The 20,945-nt window shown below is 46.5% G+C and overlaps 7 protein-coding genes across 7 annotated transcripts; 4 read left to right on the forward strand and 3 right to left on the reverse strand.

The window, feature by feature from the left end:
* Positions 1–94: 94 nt before the first annotated feature.
* EYB26_001126 (uncharacterized protein) lies at positions 95–1,472 on the reverse strand (the record flags this gene model as incomplete). The annotated part of the gene is made up of 4 exons (XM_054260437.1): positions 95–851; positions 909–1,027; positions 1,083–1,153; positions 1,214–1,472. 4 exons carry the CDS (start codon positions 1,470–1,472, stop codon positions 95–97), a joined length of 1,206 nt encoding a protein of 401 aa, XP_054116412.1.
* A 258-nt stretch (positions 1,473–1,730) lies between these two features.
* Positions 1,731–4,413, forward strand: EYB26_001127 (uncharacterized protein; the record flags this gene model as incomplete). The annotated part of the gene is made up of 6 exons (XM_054260438.1): positions 1,731–1,993; positions 2,070–2,163; positions 2,216–3,219; positions 3,270–3,469; positions 3,521–3,570; positions 3,622–4,413. 6 exons carry the CDS (start codon positions 1,731–1,733, stop codon positions 4,411–4,413), a joined length of 2,403 nt encoding a protein of 800 aa, XP_054116413.1.
* Positions 4,414–5,147: 734 nt separating this feature from the next.
* Positions 5,148–6,750, reverse strand: EYB26_001128 (uncharacterized protein; the record flags this gene model as incomplete). The annotated part of the gene is made up of 7 exons (XM_054260439.1): positions 5,148–5,300; positions 5,356–5,490; positions 5,544–5,741; positions 5,856–5,883; positions 5,977–6,047; positions 6,231–6,255; positions 6,707–6,750. 7 exons carry the CDS (start codon positions 6,748–6,750, stop codon positions 5,148–5,150), a joined length of 654 nt encoding a protein of 217 aa, XP_054116414.1.
* Positions 6,751–7,843: 1,093 nt separating this feature from the next.
* Positions 7,844–8,964, forward strand: EYB26_001129 (uncharacterized protein; the record flags this gene model as incomplete). The annotated part of the gene is made up of 2 exons (XM_054260440.1): positions 7,844–8,260; positions 8,320–8,964. 2 exons carry the CDS (start codon positions 7,844–7,846, stop codon positions 8,962–8,964), a joined length of 1,062 nt encoding a protein of 353 aa, XP_054116415.1.
* Positions 8,965–9,243: 279 nt separating this feature from the next.
* Positions 9,244–10,921, forward strand: EYB26_001130 (uncharacterized protein; the record flags this gene model as incomplete). Its single annotated transcript, XM_054260441.1, has 4 exons — positions 9,244–9,394; positions 9,466–9,831; positions 9,895–10,245; positions 10,311–10,921. The coding sequence occupies 4 exons, from the start codon at positions 9,244–9,246 to the stop codon at positions 10,919–10,921; spliced, it is 1,479 nt and encodes a 492-aa protein (XP_054116416.1).
* A 2,140-nt stretch (positions 10,922–13,061) lies between these two features.
* EYB26_001131 (uncharacterized protein) lies at positions 13,062–14,669 on the forward strand (the record flags this gene model as incomplete). The annotated part of the gene is made up of 6 exons (XM_054260442.1): positions 13,062–13,190; positions 13,245–13,314; positions 13,370–13,518; positions 13,565–13,970; positions 14,019–14,603; positions 14,665–14,669. The coding sequence occupies 6 exons, from the start codon at positions 13,062–13,064 to the stop codon at positions 14,667–14,669; spliced, it is 1,344 nt and encodes a 447-aa protein (XP_054116417.1).
* Positions 14,670–17,024: 2,355 nt separating this feature from the next.
* On the reverse strand, positions 17,025–20,837 carry EYB26_001132 (uncharacterized protein; the record flags this gene model as incomplete). Its single annotated transcript, XM_054260443.1, has 4 exons — positions 17,025–18,792; positions 18,856–19,416; positions 19,476–19,737; positions 19,835–20,837. 4 exons carry the CDS (start codon positions 20,835–20,837, stop codon positions 17,025–17,027), a joined length of 3,594 nt encoding a protein of 1,197 aa, XP_054116418.1.
* Between the last annotated feature and the right edge of the window lie 108 nt (positions 20,838–20,945).

Raw genomic sequence — 20,945 nt, forward strand, 5'->3', positions numbered from 1 at the left:
CGCACATACGCTGCTAGAAGTACAAATGCAGGGCCGTGTCATGAGAAAACTCAAAATGCATATATGAGTATTGTACAAGGGTATCTAAACTCTCTCAACACAAAGGATTATAGAACAAGCTGAACTCGGCATCCGTAGCCCGAAAGCTTTTCGGAGAGAACATGTGAGCCTTTTGAGCAGCAGTAAGCGCATCATTGAACCTATCCCCTTCGACTTTTAGTCTGTTTAGACGTAAGAGTTTTCCATCTGTGGTGTAGATATATAATGCTTTGTCGTGGATTTTGTTTTGAGTAGGGTTGCCGGGGGTGAATGCTACCCCTGGAAGTAGTGACAGCCATTGACTTCCCGGAACAGTGTCTTGTGAGACCTCTTCGATTTCATCGAAAATAATTCTCTTCCACTGGAAGTTCTTTGGGTCTTCGGCAGACGGCTTTTGGGCTGGAATGAGAGCCTTGCTCCACAAGGGACTTAGGACTCGTTGCCGGCGATTGATATCAGTCCAGGCCCATTCTCTCCATTTGATATGACGATCCTCCGGTGTTATCTTCGCCGCATGTGTAAGATTCTTGGCGTCATATCCCCTGAATTGAGACTCGACTTCCTTCAACGGAGGCACGAATACGCAATTCCGAATGCCATTGAGCAGCATTTCCGCGCCCTTTGGTGCAAGAAGCCCCAATAGTTCGGGTACTGTGCATGATTCTGGATTCGGAACCGGGATACCCGGGGCAGGTGTTTGGTCGAGTATTATGCCATGATCAAAATGTTTATGGTGGAGGGTTTGAAGCGTTACACCGGTTGTCGTTTGTCCGGAGAGGAGGGTGTGATGTAGAGGGGCCGGACCTCGAAGGCTATTTTTGTATATTTAGTCTTGAATATGGACTACAAAGGATTCAAAGAAGGCTTACTCTGGAAGTAGTGAAGGATGGACATTGACTCCTCCGTACTTTGCAGCCGTGAGTAATCTAGAGGGAACGAAGAGACCGAAAGACACGGCGACAATCAGGTCAATTGGTCCATCCGGAGGCTATTCACAGTAATCAGTCACGATTCCTGCCCGCATGATGTATCATTGAACGCACAGTCCATCCTTTGAATGTGTCTAGTTCGTGTATCCTGAGGCCAAGCTCCGAAGCAGTCGACTTGATCGGTACTATGCCATGGCATCCACTTTCAGCTATGTGTATTGCAACCCTGCGCAAAAAGATCTAACCTTCGCGAATCTGTTTCAGCCCTCGTCCAACCCGTTTCCCCGGTCGACAGACAACGTCAATTGACTTGATGGATTGTGGCGCTCGTAGCTGTTCGGCGTGGAGAGCTTTCAGGGAAGCAATGCTGAATTCGTCGGAGCCGCAGAAGAGGACGCGAAGGGGCTCAACTGGCTTATCTGAGTACCAGCGACGGCCATTTGTACGGTTGCATCGTAATTGATTGCGTATAATGAGTAAAGCGGAATATCTATAAGACGACATTCTGTTCTTCGACATGAGCTTGAGGAGAAAAGAATATGACACGTGCGGGCGGGAAGCTTTCTTTCCGTCGGAGTGAGCGCTAAGCTCTCACTACTCCAGTATCTTAAGTTAGGTACCGGCACCACCCCAGTAAGCTCTCCACATTCGATCTCAATGACGTTACGCAACAACCTTGATCGAACAACACCTATTCGGCTCGGACAACGAGGATACATGCTGATATAGGCGAAAGTGGTGGTGCGCGCACCCAAAGATGATATGATTGACAACGAATCTCTCTCTGTCATCCCCGCGCAACTTGGGTTCCTCACCATCTACAACCCCTCCTTGGGAACAACAGACGAAACTCTCCAGGACCAGATTGTATTCTACTATTCCTCGTCGCAGCAGATAAGCCGATCATCGAACGGTGCAAATGCTTCGTCAACCGGTCCTGCTTCGGAGCAACACAGTAACAAAGAGGACACAAATGAGCGATTGCGCAAAATCGGCCTGGCGCAGGGCATGGTAAATTTTGCAAAGTAGGCAGGCTTGTGTGCCTAGATCAGAGTCTGAAAAGTAAGACAGATTGACTAATTCTTGTAATATCTGTTGCAGAAATTTCTCCAATGGTCAGGCTGTTGATAGCGTCGAGACTGAAAAGTCGCGGATTGTTCTCGATGAACTCGAAAGTGACTGGTGGATATTAGCTGTGAGTGATTCTAACATCGCACAGTTCTTCAAGGCTAATCGACTATCTACAGTCAATAGACCTCACTCGAATATCATCTCCCAATACCGCCAATGCGTCGTCGGAAACCTCTCCATCAATCGAATACTCTTCACGAGAAATATACCCTCCTCAATCCCTAATCCAACAACTTCGACGAGCGCATTCTATATTCCTGCTACACCATGGCGATTCATTAAGCACTATATACCAACGCGTCGGAAGAGACTCTTTTTGCAAACTGCTCAGTCGTTTCTGGAACAGATTTGTCCGTCATTGGCTCGTACTTCTCAACGGCAACCCAGGCGTGGATCTGTTCAATGGCGTGAAACTAGCTGTGGGCGGCGAACTTGGAATTGGCGTGGGCGAAGAGGAATGGGGCAGTGGTGAAAGAGAAGTCTTGGAGGATTATGTTTCGCGGACAAATGGCCTTGTTGATCTTGTCGTCTCCCGGTTTGGAGATGCGCCGTCGCAACCACCCCCATCGCCGGCGAAGGGAACTCCTGGTAAAGAGCAGGCCGAACCTGGAATATGGCTGGGGTCAGATCAGGCTCCGCGCCCATCGGATGGCGTTATTTTCTCGGGTGTTGGTGCTATTTCGCGGCGGTCACTGGCGAGTATATCTCACTGGATGGAATGGATCTACAGATATGGCGAAGCTGCATATGGCGTTGATGAAAACCCTAGCTCTGGCCGTTCACGCCGGCAAAGGAGAGCTAGACAAAAGGCGGTTTCTGCTTCACCATCTCGACCTTCCGGTTTAAAGAAGATCGATCCGAAACCAGAGCCACAGAGCGGTAGGACATCACCGGGTATCCCGCCGCCGTTGGTTGTGGGCACACCTCCGACTGTCCAGAGCTCGTCAACTAGCGACCAAACGACCGAAGAGAGTGGAATCAGTGCTGAGACAGTTATGAAATACCTTACATTAGGATATGGTTCAGCATGGAAAATTCCAGGCATCTCAGTCAATGCCTCTGATGAAGCCACCGTGCCTGCGAACGGCACCGAGAATGGAGTTCAAGATGTCACACCTAAGTAAGTTGGCTCAGCTATCTTCATTACGCCTTGATGACTTACGTGTGTAGAAAAAATGATGGAGATGCCGCTCAAGGGAAATTCATCATTGGTCTTATAGACGATCTCGAGGAGGAATTCTCTGATGAAGATAATCCTGACGAAAGTGTCTTTTTCCTTCCGCAAAATCAGGAAGATAAGAACAGACGTACCCTGTTGCGAACATTACAGGTAGAGGTTACGGAATCAGCGTCATATAATAATGGGGAAGGTAGGTATCAATCTCGACATAGTAGGACTAAACTGATATATATATTACCAGATACATTTACAGACCAAGTACATAAAAAACTCCAGGTTCTAGTCTACGTGGTACGTACACGCACAACCAAGAACATCGACTTAAAATACTAACTCTTACAGCGCCAACCTTTCATGTTCACATTCCTCTTCGACCTGCGCACACCCTCTCTCACCCTCCCCTCCTTCTACCGCAGCATCCACCACCAACTCGGCCCCTTACAACGACCACTCCTATCATCCACATCCCCTCTAAACGTCGCCCGGCGAATCTACCTCTCAGACAGCGACGCCGGCGAAAAGAAGCGCTCATCATCAGTAATCAACAATCCCATCTACGATCTTGTCTACGACCCGGGGAATCTGACGGTTAGATCGTCAATTCCTAATATCCCGGAACCTGGCTCTCATGGCCATACTCACAGCTATGAACGACAAACGCAGTGGTCCCGTCTGGAAGCGCTGCATGTTCACTCCCAATTCCTCAACACGTATATCGAAACTCGTACTCGACCCCTGGAAATGGAGCGGACGTGCAAGACTAGTCGGGGGTGGTGGTTGATATGGGTTCGGATCCGTGACGACGAGCAACCCCAACCACCGCAACCATCATCACAACAACATGAAAATCCACCAACAATATCGGCATCAAAAGAAGCCTTCCTGATCCGCAAAGCATCGGACGCCCTCGCCTCATCCACCGGCGGTAGCGGCGTCTTAGGCGGAGCCCGGCACGCCCGGGAAGGAAGTAGCGGAATCCGATTTCTTCGCGATCTCAGCGGCGCATCAAGCACCACTGCTGCAGGTGCTGCCGGAAATACAAATGATAGCACTTCAGCGCCGGGCAGACTTACAGAAGGATTGGGGTTTGATGCCCATAAATATATCGAGAGTTTATTGAGTTTGAATCGATAAAACCCCCTTTTCTTCGAGGGGGTGGGAAGTACATACATAGATTATTTATTCATGCCATATATTAACGAGTACACGATAGAATCCATAGTTATGGTAATGAAGCTACATAACTCAATATCAATGATAAAATCCTCAATTTTACCTATGTACCCAACGCAACTGTCTGGTATAAAAAGAAATGCATTTATTTTTTTCTCTTCTACTACTGGGTTCAGTTTCGTTTAGGCAGTCTTTCTAATTTGATTCAAGATATAGAGAGAAAAAGAGAGGAAAAAAAGAGAGAAAAGAGAAAACGCCATCCTTAGATTCGGGAAATCGATATCAAAAGAAAGAATATAAGGCGAATAACAGCAGTAGCAAAACAAAGCATAATTAAAAAAGAAACGAGGCAGGATGAGGCGAGGCGAGACGAGACAGCACAGGACTAGAGGGGGAAGTATAAAAGGAAACCCCCTTCTGGGATCAGGAAATCAAAACAAGAATCTTCTTGTTTGATAATCCGACCAAAAGTTGAATCACAAGAGAAGCACTCCCCTGCAATTCGATTCAAGAACCTATCCACAGAAATCCCAGGGTAGTACATGCAGACGGAAAGCACACTAGACCATCGGAAGAAAAAAGCCGAAATCCGATTTGGAAGGGGATGTGTTGAGAGAAAATGGGTAAAAAGTCCCATTGAACAGTCTTGTTTGTGTCGCTGGAAACCTTGAAGATTTGGAAGAAAAATAGCTAGATTACATGATACTGCAAGGCTTCTTGGGCTTGTGAGACTTGGTCAAGAGAGCTGCCCGGGTGGCAGTCTCGAAGACTTCGCGGACACCCTGGCCGGTACGAGCAGAGCATTCAAGATATTTGTAGGCACCAATCTTCTTTCGGACCTCCTCACCCTGTAGAATTATGAGGTTAGTCGTGAACCAAAGAACAATGGGAAATTGGTCATACCTGGTCAGACGTGACGGGTCGCTGAGAAGTCTTGTTCAACTCATCGATAGTCTTCTGGTCGTTACGGAGATCAACCTTGCATCCAACCAAAATGATAGGGAGGCCCTGGCAGAAGTGAAGAACCTCAGAGATCCACTATAACCCTGTCAGCCACCATTTTGAAATTCCAAAGAGGCGATTAAACAAACCTTCTCCTGAACGTTGTCCAAAGAATCGGGAGAGTCGACAGCAAAGCAGATCAAGATGACGTGTGAGTCGGGGTAGGATAAGGGACGAAGACGGTCGTAGTCCTCCTGACCAGCAGTATCCCAAAGAGCTAATTCGACGTGCTTGCCATCGACCTCGACATCGGCAACGTAGTTCTCAAACACGGTGGGGACGTAGACCTATAGATAATCGTGTCAGAGCAAACGGACTTTGTGACTTAGGTCGCAACGCAACGAGGCTGACGAGCACGTGGTCTCGATGACTGGGAGGAGAGGGGGGCGGCGATTGCTAACCTCTGGGAAAGTTCCCTTAGAGAAGACGCTATCGAGGTTCAAGTCAGCTTCCCGTTTCATTTGTTGTTTTCAAGATTGAAACCAGTCGACAACGTTGACTGATAGAGACGGTCAGACTTACATCAAAAGACAAGTCTTACCACAAGCACCATCACCGACGATAACGAGCTTGCGACGGATTTCAGCCATTTTCTATAAGAATCAAAAATAGTCGATTAGTATTGAACCGAGCAGATAGGAAGCAAGAGCGAAAGGAAATGTGGTGGTTTGGTAGCCAGCTGTGTCGGTATTGTTGACGTGTGTAGATAGTGACAGATGTGCTGTGGTCGACAGCTTGATTGCCCAGCGACCACGGGAAAAAGGGTTGGCACGTACAATCTGGACCAAAGGGCTGACTGGGCTAGAGGGCGAAGAAAGAATCAAACAGGAAGCAGTAGTATATGCCTCGACACACACAAGATCTTTGAAAAAGCAGGTTGGGAGAGAGAGGTTGTAGATGGATGGATGGTTGATGATGATGATCTCTGTTTTCAACTGAGAGAGGAGAGGATGGAGATTGGGGAGTCAGACTAGGCAAGAGTGGTAAGAGTTGGTTTGGTATGGGAGGCTAAGCAGCGGCCAGTCACACAGTAACTACTAGGTAAGAACTCCGTATGCTGTACTGTATTGTAAAACTCCCCTAGTTTGTGTATTAGGGGTCCATCCCTATTGGTCTGGCAATTGACAATGGTACGATACAAGTCCATACGGAACAAACATGACGCGATACCACCAAAGCCAATCAGAAGTGCAGTACAGCATGGCCACCCGCTCAACCCTAATATACATAGTATGGACCTGTAACGACTCACGAGGAGTTATCTTGTTTTTGCCGTGTTGCCTGTGGCTGGTCCATGTTATGGTATGTAAATAATACCACAATATGTGGCTTTGCCCGATATCGATACAAACTGTGAAAGGTATCATACTGTAATTACCATCGTTGTTTGTTACCTGAGACATAGCCCCTGTACTACAGAGTACATCAACTTGTGGCTGAGCAAATCCTATTTCTTTCTATTTCTCACCTGTAGTAATACTAGTAACGCTTTTTTTTTTTGTTTTTTTCTCTTTCTTTTACTCGTAATGACCAAGGGGCTTAAAAATACCATACTCATCAAATAATAATAGCCCTCTCCTTTCTGTCATTATCTGCCCAGGGGTGCACTGACTGCAGTAATATTGTACAGCCTAATACGATTAACTATTTAATATTGATACTGACAAAACAGCACCTGTGGTACTCCGTACAGTCTTCTCACTTGCCAACCTGGGACTGACCTAAAATCGTCCGACCAAATGCTCAACAGGGAGACCTATGTTAGTGGGTCAGAGTCCCGCTGTAGTACGACTATGTACGTGTCACAGTGGTCAAGCATAGAGCGACTGACGAAGTCCTCGACTTCGTTGTATTTATCGTATATTTTGCACTAGTCATGGTGAAGGTTGATTATCAATAAGTCTAACAAAATAGCGAACCCTCCTCTGGTCGTACGGGCAATGACGAAAGAAGGGGTTCCGTTTGTATGTCAACAAATGTGGCGGTGCAACAGAGAGCACGGGATACGGAAACTAGGCACGCACTTTATCACGATAACCCCAGCCAATGGGAGAGTTGAACGTGTTGGCCAATTGAATCGCTCTTTTGTTCGGACGAAGTACTTGAGCCTGAAAATGAACAAGATATACGACAAGTAGTCGAGCTGTTTGAAATATAAGCTGGATCAATATCAAATCACTGTTCTACGGTTTATCCGGCTCAGAATGTAGACCATCAATTGAGTATTCGAGTCCGGAATACCCCTTAGTGAGAGCTATCTTTCTTAACTGTCGTATCACGTGACCTTGAAGCCAAATTTCTCCGGGCTCTCCATATCGAAATCAACAGCAACAGCATCACAACGACAATTGCATGATGCCCAGTTGACCACTCTCAACTGCCAACCACAATGCAAAAGGTAATTCAACGGACAACCCTCGCCCGCAATCAAGCGGTGCGCAAGGCACGAATCTTAAAAAAAAAAGAAGAGCGTCTCGAGGTCGTGAAATTCTTCCGAGAACGAGACCAATTTCAACGAGCACAGATCGACAGAGAACGAGCCGCCGTAAAAGCACGCCAGGAAGACTGGTATAAAGGCCCTCTCGCGCCGCATCGAGACTCTGGATTTACCGCTGGAACCTTTGGTACAGTCGATCCGTCAGAAACACAATTACCTAGACTTCCTCCACATCTACGCAGACCATTCATCAACATCGCCCCCGGAGATAGGGTTGTTCTTCTGAAAGGGCCTGATCAAGGCAAAATATGTGAGGTTCTTTCGGTTGAAGCGGAGTCGGAGAGTGTCCGTTTGCGTGATCATAGTCAGGTATGTTTTTGATTTTCTCCAAACATTCATTGCAAGTCTAACTCATGGAACCTACATAGGCCGACTACCGAGTTCCCGGATACATGAAAGATGAGAATACCGGCCCTGTTCTGGTCGATTCTGTACCAGTTCCCATCGACGATGTCCGTCTAGTCTGTACCCTCGAAGACAATGGCCAGCAATACGAAGTGGTCGCCAAACATGTCCACGGCTCAGGTCCATTCCTCACTCGCTCGAACACGACCACTCCACGACATACCAGATACATCACCGGAGAGAACATACGCATCCCCTGGCCAGAAGAGAACAAGATTGACAAAACGACTGAGGAAGACGGAGACACTTCGCGCAAGGAAGTGGAATACGAGACATGGACGCCATCACTCAGCGCCAAGCCATTCCAACCTTCAATCATGGATGAATTAAGAAACAAATACTCCAAGTACCGAACACGACATGACCCTGTATGGGTTGAGGCTAAGAGATTAGAGGATCTCCGTGAGGAGTTCCTCAAATCGAGGACGCTGTTGACACCGGCCGGAGAATACAAGACCAAGCTTGCGGAACAAAAGGCTGCCATCAGACAGTCAAAGAAGGATGAAAATGGAAATTATATCATGGATCAGGCTACGTCTGACTTTATTGCCCAGTTTATCAGCAAGAATGGTGCTGGGAAGGAGCAGCGAAAACGGGCAGTGAACTAGACTTTTCTTCGTTCCCATGTATTTTAGAGAATCAGCACGTGTTTTATTATTTACATATTTCTATGGAATAGCATGTATTATATCACTTTCAATATTTCAAGTAGGTTCTTTGCAGTTACGTAGTCGTTGTCTGCTTGCCGCCAAGGATAGCAAAGCAGAAACCTTAGCTGTCAATCATTTGGGTAAATAAATAATATCAAACACCCGACCACTCTTTCACTTTTTACATACAACAAAACATACCATTTTCGTGCTGGTCACACCTGCAAAAGATCCACCATGGCGTTTGCAGCTATCAATAACTCGTCAAGAAATCCTTCAACGGTACCGATTGTAAATCAACAACCTCCGGCAGCAGTGAATTACGCAATTATCGACAATGGTTTTGCGGCGGACTTGTCGTTGAGGAAACGCGTCTACGAGGCAATCAGTGAGGCACAACCTGTTCTAATATTTTTTTTTATTCAAGCAATAACTAACAATCCTACTTTCACTTATCAGCTGCTTCCCCTCACCACGGAGCGCTATTCCAAGACATCGCACAATACGTATCAAGGTTACAACAGTCGCAATCCCAGCAGCAACAACAGCAGCAGCAGCAGCAGCCGACTCAACCTGCATCTGACGAACCGGTAATCAAGAAGCGCAAGTTAGAAGGAAACAATGGCATCGGCGGTGCATTACCATCTACCAGTGTCCATGATCTCAAGGCAGATAGTCCGCTACAATTCTATGCGCAGGATGTATCCTTTGCGGTGCCTCAGCGAAAGAAGTTGACGCTGGAGATGACAGCTGCGGGCGGCTATCTTCGTGCTCGGAATCAGACGTCCAAGGAAATTGAGTTTGGTATTCCGGTGAAGGATATTCGTGCGTATCTCCCATACACCTGTAGCGAAGTTGAAATAGTTGCTTACTTGCAGTTCTCAATAGAACATATACTCTGCCTCCCCGTCCCCGAAAAAGCTCAACGTCAAACAAACTTCTGCATCATCCCGAGATATGGCGATGGCGTGACCCCCGTCCCCGAAAACGCATCGATTCCAGATCAGATGGTATTCACCATCGCTGATGGACCTGCAAAAGCCGCTTTCACAGGTGCCGGACAACGCATTGAAAGCGATGAGAACGGCGAGACACTTTTACGAGGCTGGCTGAACGATGCTATTGGACATACTAAAGTCATTCGTCCTGATGATCGAGAGTTTGTAAGCGCAACGCCAGAAGCGCATCGGAAGGGCGAAAAGGCATATCATGTTAAAGCGCATAGAGGGAGCAAAGATGGTATGTCCCCTCCGTTTTATGATTCGAGGAGAAGAAGTGTTTGCTAACGACTACGCGGGGTACAGGATATCTATTCTTCCTATCTACGGGCATACTTTTCGGATTCAAAAAGCCTTTAGTGTTCTTCTCATTCGACAATATAGAGTCTGTATCATACACCTCCGTTCTCCAGCGAACGTTCAACCTCAACATTACGACACGGGTAGACGAGAAACAGGAACCTCAAGAATTTGAGTTTTCCATGATCGATCAGGCCGATTATGCCGGTATTGATGCCTATATCAAGAATCATCAACTCCAAGACGCGAGTCTTGCAGAGGCCAGACGTGCGAAGAAGTATAACATCAATGGCGGCAAAGCTGGCGGAGCTGACGGTGAGCAAAATGGGAACGGAGCTGCAGGCGCAGCAGAAGAGGAGGAAGAAAGTGAACTGCAAAAGGCGCAGCGCGAATTAGAGGATCAGGAAGATGAGGAAGAGGAAGATTATGATCCTGGTAGTGAGGGGGATAGTGATGGCAGTGGTTCTAGTAGTGGAGAAGAAGACGAGGACGAAGATGGAGGTGGTGATGATGACGATGAAGAAGAAGAAGACGAGGAGGATGAGGATGGTGATGTAGATCTTGTGAAGCAGGAGCTTGGTAGTGAGGCGGAGGATGTTGATGATGAGGAATTGTAGCTGTCTGTTAGAATTTGACAGTGTTAATATGAATTGAGAATATGATCGTGTACAACAATCCTAGGCCTCTCGGGTAGCTCACGTACTGTAACTCACCCAGACGATCAATCAATCATTCTAGCCAGGACCTCGAGATTTCAATTCTTAAGATTAAAGGATGTCCTACCCATCGGTCTAATTTCGGAATAATTGCTTGTTTGTGTAAAAACGGAAAATGAAAATCTCTCCATAAGTGTCCATCCCAAATGCTCCTTAGTCCAACTTACAACTTGGACCCTCTAGTAATATCATTTGTGAATATTTCCCAAGGCACAGACGTCCGAGAACCCTGAAAAAGGCGGTAAACGGTTGGAAAAGAGGAGGCTTTTTGGAGTAAGTATGTCCGCTATGGAGAGCTCCAACATAGTGATGGAGAAAACATGATGGATCAAGCGGTCAAGTTGGCAAATTCAATTCTAGAATGTATCTAATATTTACAGTACGGTAATTAATATACAGACTACATAACCTCCGTACACATACCAATGGTCAACCTCGGTTCGATAATTCTTTTTTCTTCTCAGGGAGGACTCATATTTTCCTTTTGTTTCCCCCTAAGTACGTATGATTCCCAAATGCAGGTACGTAGCAAATTTGCTTTCATTTGCTTCAGGAGATTGTTCACTAGCGGAGCTTCAAGCAAAATAATTACGTTACCGCTCGGACGCGGCAAGGCAGTCCAGTTTTGTGACGAGCATGTAATTTACCCAGCCACAGCAACCAAAGCGTTATTATACTGTACGTAGTAGTAGTTATGTGTATAATGCAGTGAGTATGTATTGGTATTTCGGCACATTCCGTACAGTCACGTGATACCAAGGGCACCACATTGCAGGTTGATAGTTGTAGATGGTCGTTATGTAGTTACATCGAAAAGTATTTCCAGTACTCCGTAAACACGGAGCTATCATTCGGTGATCAGGAACTAATCCGCCAGCAAATAGTAGAGTTGTCCGGCCTTGGGGCATCACGATTCGACAGAATCTGGATCAACCTCAACGCACTAGTGCTCCGTAAATTAGCATTTAGTTAAGTTAATGTAGTAGTGTACTCCGTACCAAGTAGACGCGAGGTGCAGCGGCTAAAGCAATCAGAGACTAGCTCAACTCTTTTGTTGTTGAAAGTTGAATAGCCACAGCCTAACCGCCCCTTGGCCTATGACAGTGCGTGCTCCTATCCGCTCTGTCTCGTTCATTCCATTCCTATCCGTCCACCTGTCTGTCCGTCTGTCTGTCGATCAAGTTCTCAATATCCACGGAGATCCTTTATCTTTGAGTTAGTTACTAACTAGTAAGAAACTCAGAATCCATCACAATCCTGGTGGGCGCTAGACAGTGAAGCTAGTTAGTTCTTCGGGCATTTTACTCAACCTTCTCCCTATAGAGGCTAAGCGTAAGCTGACCGCCCTGCCAAGCGGCACTAACCACTTAAACTACCCGCTGTAACTTCTCGCGCTCTTCTGACTCGAATCCCTTACTGTTCTCACGGCTCGACAATCCATCTGATCCTCTTCTCTTCCTTCTTCCCTCCTCCTCCTCCTCCTCCTGCTCTTCTTAGTATCATCATCCGCCGTCTGCCCTCCTCACCTCGCCCACACTCTCTCCTCTTTCACCGCTTCACAGCGCGGTTTATCCGCCTTTCGCTCAGCCAGTACCGCTGTTGCTGCTGCTGCTGCCGCCGCCGCTGTTGCTCTCCTGCTTCGGGTCGCTGTCGTCCTTGTTCCCCCTATCACCATCCAACCAGCTGTCACGCGCGTGTCATCCCCAACCAATACCTGTCCGGTTCGCTTTTTCGATCTACAACAGAACAATATTTGCGATTTTTGTTTTATATCGATGCAGATTTGGTTCAATTGCACCGACTGTCGCTGTGATTGCTCCATGACTTGGTGAACTCGACTATAGAACTATTCTAAACAAGGTATGTTATGTTATTCGACGACTACGATTACCGCCTACAGACATCTCTCGTATCGTCCTTCGAATTGTCTTGACTAATCTTTCTCGCCTCCATCTACAGTCCTACCAAAACATTTCATCCTTCCGCCCAACACTTCCCGGAACCGACCCGACAACCTTCAATCACCCTCGTCCCATCCACAATGGCGTCCTCCTCATCCAACGTCGTGGGAGTCCATTACCGAGTAGGAAAGAAGATTGGCGAGGGCTCCTTTGGAGTGATCTTCGAGGGTACAAACTTGTTGAACAGCCAACAAGTCGCTATTAAATTTGTATGTTCAATGTTAACGTCGGAAATCTATTCCGCTTACTGACGAGCATAATAGGAACCTCGCAAAAGCGATGCACCTCAACTCCGCGATGAATACCGAACATATAAGATTCTTGTCGGGTGCCGTATGTTTAACAAATTCTCCCAACCACTTGCTCGAAGTCAGCTAATTAGTACTAGCCGGTATTCCCAATGTATACTATTTCGGTCAGGAAGGTCTTCACAACATTCTGGTAATTGACCTGCTTGGTCCCAGTCTCGAAGACCTTTTTGATCACTGCAATCGCCGATTCACTATCAAGACCGTTGTTATGGTCGCCAAGCAGATGGTATGTTGCCCTCAAAGCTGTGGTCGATCGTAGCTAACATACCTAGCTCTCTCGCGTTCAAACCATTCATGAAAAGAACCTGATCTACCGAGATATTAAACCAGACAACTTCCTTATTGGACGCCCGGGAACTAAAGCAGCCAATGTCATTCACGTTGTAGATTTCGGCATGGCCAAACAATACCGTGACCCAAAGACTAAGCAACACATCCCCTATCGCGAGAGAAAATCATTGTCCGGAACCGCTCGATACATGAGTATCAACACCCATTTAGGTCGCGAGCAGTCCCGACGAGACGATTTGGAGGCACTTGGTCACGTCTTCATGTACTTTCTTAGAGGAGGTCTCCCCTGGCAGGGATTGAAAGCCGCAACCAACAAGCAGAAATATGAAAAGATTGGCGAGAAGAAGCAAACTACTGCTGTCAAGGATTTGTGTGAAGGCTATCCAGGTACGTCTTTCCATTATCTGTTTTATATCTTATACTAATCTTCAACAGAGGAATTCAATAAATATCTTACCTATGTTCGCAACCTCGGCTTTGAGGACACTCCTGACTACGACTACCTTCGTGATCTCTTCACACAGGCCCTCAAAAACACCGGCGAAGTTGAGGACGGTGAATACGATTGGATGAAGTTGAACAACGGACGAGGATGGGAATATAAACCCTACGCATCGCAGCATCACCCACATGCTGGTGGCCAGATGCAAAATGCTTCTGCTCGCGATCTCCACAGCACACAAGCCCGTCAGCCAGCACGACCTGGTATCACTGCCGATCGTTTAAACGCTGCACAGCCCCCTCCTCCATCTCCAGCAAAGCCAGGCGTTGGCAAGACTCGCGACCGACAAAGCGGCTCAGGCGGTCTTCAAGGGAAACGACAGAGCGCCCTGGGTCAGGAGATCTCGACGCCAACAGCGTCCACTCAAGCTCAATTTCAAAACTCCAACGCCAATCTCCCAGGTCGCATCGCCACGCCGAACCAAGCAACAACGAGCGCGCAACAACTGTCGGGTCTTCAGGGGGCAAATGAACCAGAACCAACATTCATGCAAAAGGCCATGAGAGCACTGTGCTGTGGTACGGGTCGGAAGTCTTGATTGATGCTGCATCATTTTGCTAATCGATATATGTGAATCAGGTTGAGATTAGCTGATTTTGCTCCATCATTGCTGTCCGAGCCATGCTCGGGTTATAATTTCAGACACGGGTTTTCAATTCATGGCATGTTCATATTGAAAAGTCCTCTTCACAGCATAAGATCTATGCTCCATAGTCTACAGCATGTGCAAAACAGAATGATTCCTATCATCTATTGTTTTCTTGACATTCTTGCAATCGGTTTCAAACGTTTTGATATTATCAAAACAACGCTCTCTTTACGACGGCACGGCCATGATGGAATTGCGTTCTTGTTGCATTCTTATCTTTCCCTCTTGTTGCCTAATACTTGTTTTCTCCTTTTCGAGTCTGCACTTGCATCCTTGGGATGCTGTATAAGAAAGTGCCCATGATATATTCTTGGCCTTTTTCTCTCGCTGTTTGATTGGCATTGTTAAGCCTTTTGGTTTGTTGCTTGTCTTTTTTCGCCTTTTAGGCTTCTTGACTTTCTGCCTATTCTGATATCACTCATTTAATGTGCTATACATTCCTGGGCCGGCGAACATCGGAGCGGTTTTTTTTTTACGTTTTGCTTTTCTTCCTTTCCCGATTTCCCTTGTCTTCTACATCCTTTTTTCCTCTCTACATGTCTTCGAGCTCGGAGCTCGACTGGCGTCCTTTTTACCACCTCCCCCTTTTTTAATGATAGAAGAAGAGTATTTTGAGAGTCGTTGTTTTCCTTTTTTTTTTTCACTGTCTGTTTCATATCGAGTCAAGCGAGTGGGTGGGTGGGATTGTACCACAAAGAGAGAAGAAAACAAGGAAAGCCTGTTATAAAAAGTGAAGATTATATAATAATATGGGAAATAAAGGGTCATATTCTTTTTTTTTTATGTTTCTTTTCCATCGAATGTACATCCGTTGATAGACTTGTGGGTTGTGTAGATGTCTTCAAGAGGAATTCGAATGCTCCGTCTCCAAGCCCTAAGCCACCTACCTCCCTCGCTATTAGGATCCCTCACCCTAGACAATCCAAACGCGAACAAGTCAAATTCTAGATTCATCGCTCTATTACCTAGGTATTTAAGAATAATCAAGACCTAGAGGAGTTAGCTAGACACCAAGACGGGCTGGGCTGTTGTTCTATCGTCAGTGATTTGCCCATGGATTGGACTGGAACGTTGTTGCCTCCAGGTGGCTGTGTGATGTGATACGATCAGTACACAGCCGCATGGATAGCGCATTATATAGGTGAGACTGGCACTTCATTGTCATTGTACGAATGTCATGTATCTCATTAAATAAGGCACATATAGTTGGGATGTGTGGTTTGGTGCTAAATGTCTGCAAGATATATATATCTGCCTGCAGTTGATATGTCACAAGACATCGAATACACAGAAGAACGCACCTGGGCACTTGAGGCCAGCTGACCACACATACCCATTCACCAAGGCAGTATTATTTTCAGATAAAACAGCGGTTTTATGATTAAATTGATTTACAGAACGAGATTTCGACCATCGATATCGATCTGTGCTCAAATCAAGCACTAAGCTAGAACCGGCAGTTCGTAGGCATTAGTAATACATCTAAACAAGGCAACGCCACATATTATGAGTATCTGTATTATTACTCTGAGGTAGACTATACTCTGGATACTATCCGGTGTCTACAACCTTGGGAGGGATATGGGACAACGCATATACGTGCAATCGGGGTAAGGGTGGCGGCCCTTGGGCGTCCGAATCAGATTTTGATCGCATATGCAGACGTTCACCGATTTAGATATCGAGCGACGATGCATAATCTATCTGCCAGAACGGGCAATCAATGATAGCACGTATCTTTGAATATGCATCATGCAGAGGTTGAAATTGATATGGATGTCTGACCGCATGCATGATCTGCCATGAGCCTATGAATTCGTATGTGCATGCACCTGTATCGCGAAGATATCAAGGCGGGGATTCACAGCATGTCTGACTAGCCCATAGCCTTAAGTGATATTGCTTCAAGATCATATGCTGGGGCCAAATCCTTCTTGGCCCTGTTGGTGGTTGCAGAATGTGTCTACCGGCTAACTAAGGTCATGATAAAGCCGCGCTTCAATTCGATACGCTCGAGATATGGTCATCCATTGTCAATTAGATTGGCCCAAGTAAGAAGGCCTTGCTGGTGTGTGTATATATCTTACACACATCCGTGGATATAGATTGGTGACATGGCTAACCAGAACTAGATTTTGAACATAAACCCTAAGACAGCTAATCTTACCAGGTAGCTGTAGACCAGACCGCGTTATCAGCTTTAGTTGATCAACCGTGCAGGATTGCCTGCTTTCGTAAAATCCCCCAGGTCGATTGGATACGGTATTGCCCTCCAGATCAGCTATGGAGGTCATGCTTCAACTATCTTAGCACCATTTGCTTTCAGGGTCTCAATCACACTGCTATAGCCCATCAATTCAGCATACGTCAATGCTGTTTCCCCAAAATCATTCATGAAGTTTATAGCAGCACCTTTCTCAATCAGCGCCTCTACAACACTGTTTTTGCCGTTGTCTGCAGCCACCATCAATGCGGTTTGACCGATTGAGTTGACCAAATCCAACGTTGCCCCTTTCTCGGCCAGTATTCTCGCTATAGTATCTTTACCAGTCTCTGCAGCCAGCATCAGTGCCGTTTTCCCCCACGTGTCAGCTGCATCTATTGCTAGATCATGCCTCTCGGTCAGTATTCTTGTGATATTATCACTTCCATTCTCCACAGCTTCCATCAGTGCTGTCTTTCCGACCATATTGGCTGAATTCACAGTTGCCCCTTTCTCAACCAACATCTTCACTATCGAATCCTTTCCAGTCCTTATGGCCCACACCAATGGTGTCCTTCCAGCATCGTCGACCACATCTAATGCGGCCCCTTTTTCAATCAACATTTCCACCATGGCTTCATTTCCACGGTATACGGCCGTTATCAGCGCTGATCTTCCCGATCCGTCGACTGAATTTATTGCTGCGCCTTTCTCAATCAGCATTTCCGCCATATTCTTGTTCCCACGCTGGACAGTGTCCCGCATCAATGTTCCAAGACTTTCGATTGAGCCTGAAGCTGCACTTCTTTCAGCCAGCATCCCTAGCATATCATTGTTCCCATTCTTCTCTGCAGCCCATATAGATGTCGTTCTTTGAAGACTGCTGTCAAATCTTGGTTTAGCACCTTTCCCAATCAGAGTTTGCCCAACTGCACGATGTCCCCCAATTGCAGCCAGTATCAATGGCGATAGGTCAAAATCATCCACCCAATCTAATGCCGTTGCACCTTTCTTGATTAGTGCCATAGTTGTATCCTGAAAACCAGACTCTGCGGCCCAGGCAATTGGTGTTCGTCCAGCTACATCTTTCGAGTTCAGGTCCGACCTTGTCCAGCTTGATTGTAGTATAATCTTATCAAGACCGAAAAAGGCGGCTATGTGAACCAATGGATATCTTGTACCTGGAGTTTGTTCCCGACGGAACCTGGTTTTGTACATGAAATCACACAAGAGTTTCAATCCCGCGGAGTAGTTGATATGATTTTGGCAATCGATATCTAGGTACCGTTTAGCCATTTCAAACGCTATGCCTGGTCTTTGGTCACTTCTGCGAAGGTGATGACCCCATTGTGTAGCGGCGTATTTGAGCGGAACGACTTCTGTGTGACTTGCGGTTGAGAAGTTGAGGAATCTGAGACAGACGGTTGCGATTCGATCATGCCATTGTTGTTGATTACTTCCGAATATCTCCTCTTGCTTAGATAGATATTCAGCTAGAGAATAATGAACCAAACGGATAGTAGATGTTTCTTGATCAACCACCACCAAACCATAACAGCAATGTAGTAGTATGTCTGGATCCGGCATGCCCCTCGAATTAAAAGAATTATCGTCATCGTGGATCGCAAGCGAAGAAGCTAGCTCATCGACAGTAAGCGGCCGTTCTGCGAAATGGACCCATGGAATAATTTTCCTGGCCAGTTCGGACATTGAGTTCGGTTGCTGCAATATTCGAGTAATCGTTCCTGCAAAGGCTTCACCAAGACTGGAGGGAAGCGACTCCAACGATTCCTCTCGGCTTCGTTTCGTGACGGCTTGAAGTACAGTGCGGACCTGAAGCGAAGGTAGGAGAAATCTGTGTTACCAAATGCTGTCAGTAGGAAGTCAAAACGACGGATATAATCACATCTTTACTGACATTCCCTTTGCCGAGCCCAGTATCTTTGCAAATATATCCCCTTTCAGTCTCTCATCCATAGCCCTAGGCGCTATATCGTTGGGTCCGCCAATCTCATGTTCAATGAAACGTCTAATATCGCTCTCATTGGCCCTGACAATGACCGTGTGCTGACTTTCAAGATATTCCAAGACAACGTCCTGAATATGAGGCCGGCTTGTGAGAAATATATGAACCGATGGCCCATCCTGGATCCATTTCAAAATCCGCCGCAGGTTGCTCTCTTGTAGTTCATCAAGTGCATCAAGACAGATATAGACACGGCTGAACTGCGCACAAATGATGCTAAAAAGTTCGCTGGCATCTCCCAAGCTCAGTGGTTTCCCTGCATTCATCCTATCTCGGCATCGGCTTACGACGGAATCCGGAATCTGAGGTATTTGGATTAATAGTTGTTTGATAATTGCGCCAACGATATTCTCTGTTGATTGTTGTTCTGGGTCCTTATAGTCGCAGTATATATAGCTCAACCCTGATTTTGATTCTCTTGCTAGATGCTCTAAGTGATCAATTACAAGTGACCTAATGCAAGTCAGCTTTTCCAGATAGGAAGCCAAAACAAAAATCTTATTGTGGCTTACGAGAGTATGGTCTTTCCAGCTCCTGGGTCCCCGTAACAGCAGAGCGTTTGGAATTTGACGGTTTGCGAAAGCCAGTTGCCAAATTCGACATGTTCGAGCAACCACAGGCCTGTACCGTCGACCCGAGTCTTTTGGTTCTCACTATGTCGAGCTGATATGTTGAGTGGAGACAGCCATTGATATATATCTTGTCGCTCTTTGCTTAATTGGGTTTGCTGTAGAGTTGAAGCAATCTTCTGAGTGGTCGAGTTGATCTCCTGGACTTTAATCAGTTAGCAAACCAGTAAGAAATCAGGATGTGTTTATCAGCCTGGCTGCTAGCCATACCACACAGCAGAGGCCGAGAATGAGAGACTAACGCTGAGAAGAAATTCTCCGCGCATCAGGAGTACTTCTAACATCCGTAACGTCCGTAATAGAAAGCAGTTCCTTTGCGTATGCGGCTGCTGTAGCCGCGGCATATCTTTGCCATCGATCATTCTTATGGCTATCACAATAGTCACTTATACCACGAATAACAAGGCAAGGGAAATCATTCATTAAGCCTGCGGCTTCTGTCTCAAAACATAGACAATCTGGGAATAAATCCCTTATATGTGCATCCTTAATAACGGCATTTCCAGATGCAATGGTGCCGTAGAAGATATAAGGATCCTGATCAGGACGTTCTGGGCGGCGTTTCTCTTCGGCATTATCACACTCACTGCATTCCTTCCTACTAGAGGTGTGCTTGTAGCTTGCGTTAAACAAGCGATCGTTTGCGGCGCCTTGATAAACGTAGCCAGGCCCTACTCGCGGCTTAGCCATCAACGGGTAATTCGTGCACATAATCTCCAAAATATCGGGTATCACACTGCCCTCCATCTCATGTTTGCTTTGCAGTGCACCTACAGCATTGAGAAGAGCCCGAGGGGGAGAATTCAATGCACCGCACTCCTCGAAACCATGGAAAGTTGCTTTCCCCCGGTCATACTGCCTAACACCGCCAAACTGACCGTCAGGTTGACTAACCACAACATCACCAAGACGGATATCATTATCATCACTGGGAATGCCACCCCCAATACCCACAATGAGTCCAAACTTGATCTCTGGAAAGCTTGACAGCATATGTGTAGCGGTTGTTGCTGCAGGGGTGGGACCACTACGACCCGGCGGAAGGCTAGCTATAACCACATTGTGCTTCCCACCTGAGCAATAGATTGATCCTAAGGTGTAGATATTCTCATCATTAGGGTGCTTTAAAGGTGGCGCATGTTTCTCGTCGAGCATCGACTGCGCCGCCGACCTTTCGTGAGGTAAAGCGGCGATCCAGCCAATGGTATAGTCCGAGTTATCAAGCTGTGGCAATGATTGAGCCATCGTATCCAAGTACCTACAAGCAGATATTGCGAGAAATCATAAATGAGGAAGAGGAATAGCCATCAACACGTATGAGCCTGCCTACAAGGTGGGGTAGAATTAGTAGAA

The sequence above is a fragment of the Talaromyces marneffei genome, chromosome 1 (genome assembly GCF_009556855.1).
Source record: "Talaromyces marneffei chromosome 1, complete sequence".
In the NCBI taxonomy this organism is placed as follows: domain Eukaryota; kingdom Fungi; phylum Ascomycota; class Eurotiomycetes; order Eurotiales; family Trichocomaceae; genus Talaromyces; species Talaromyces marneffei.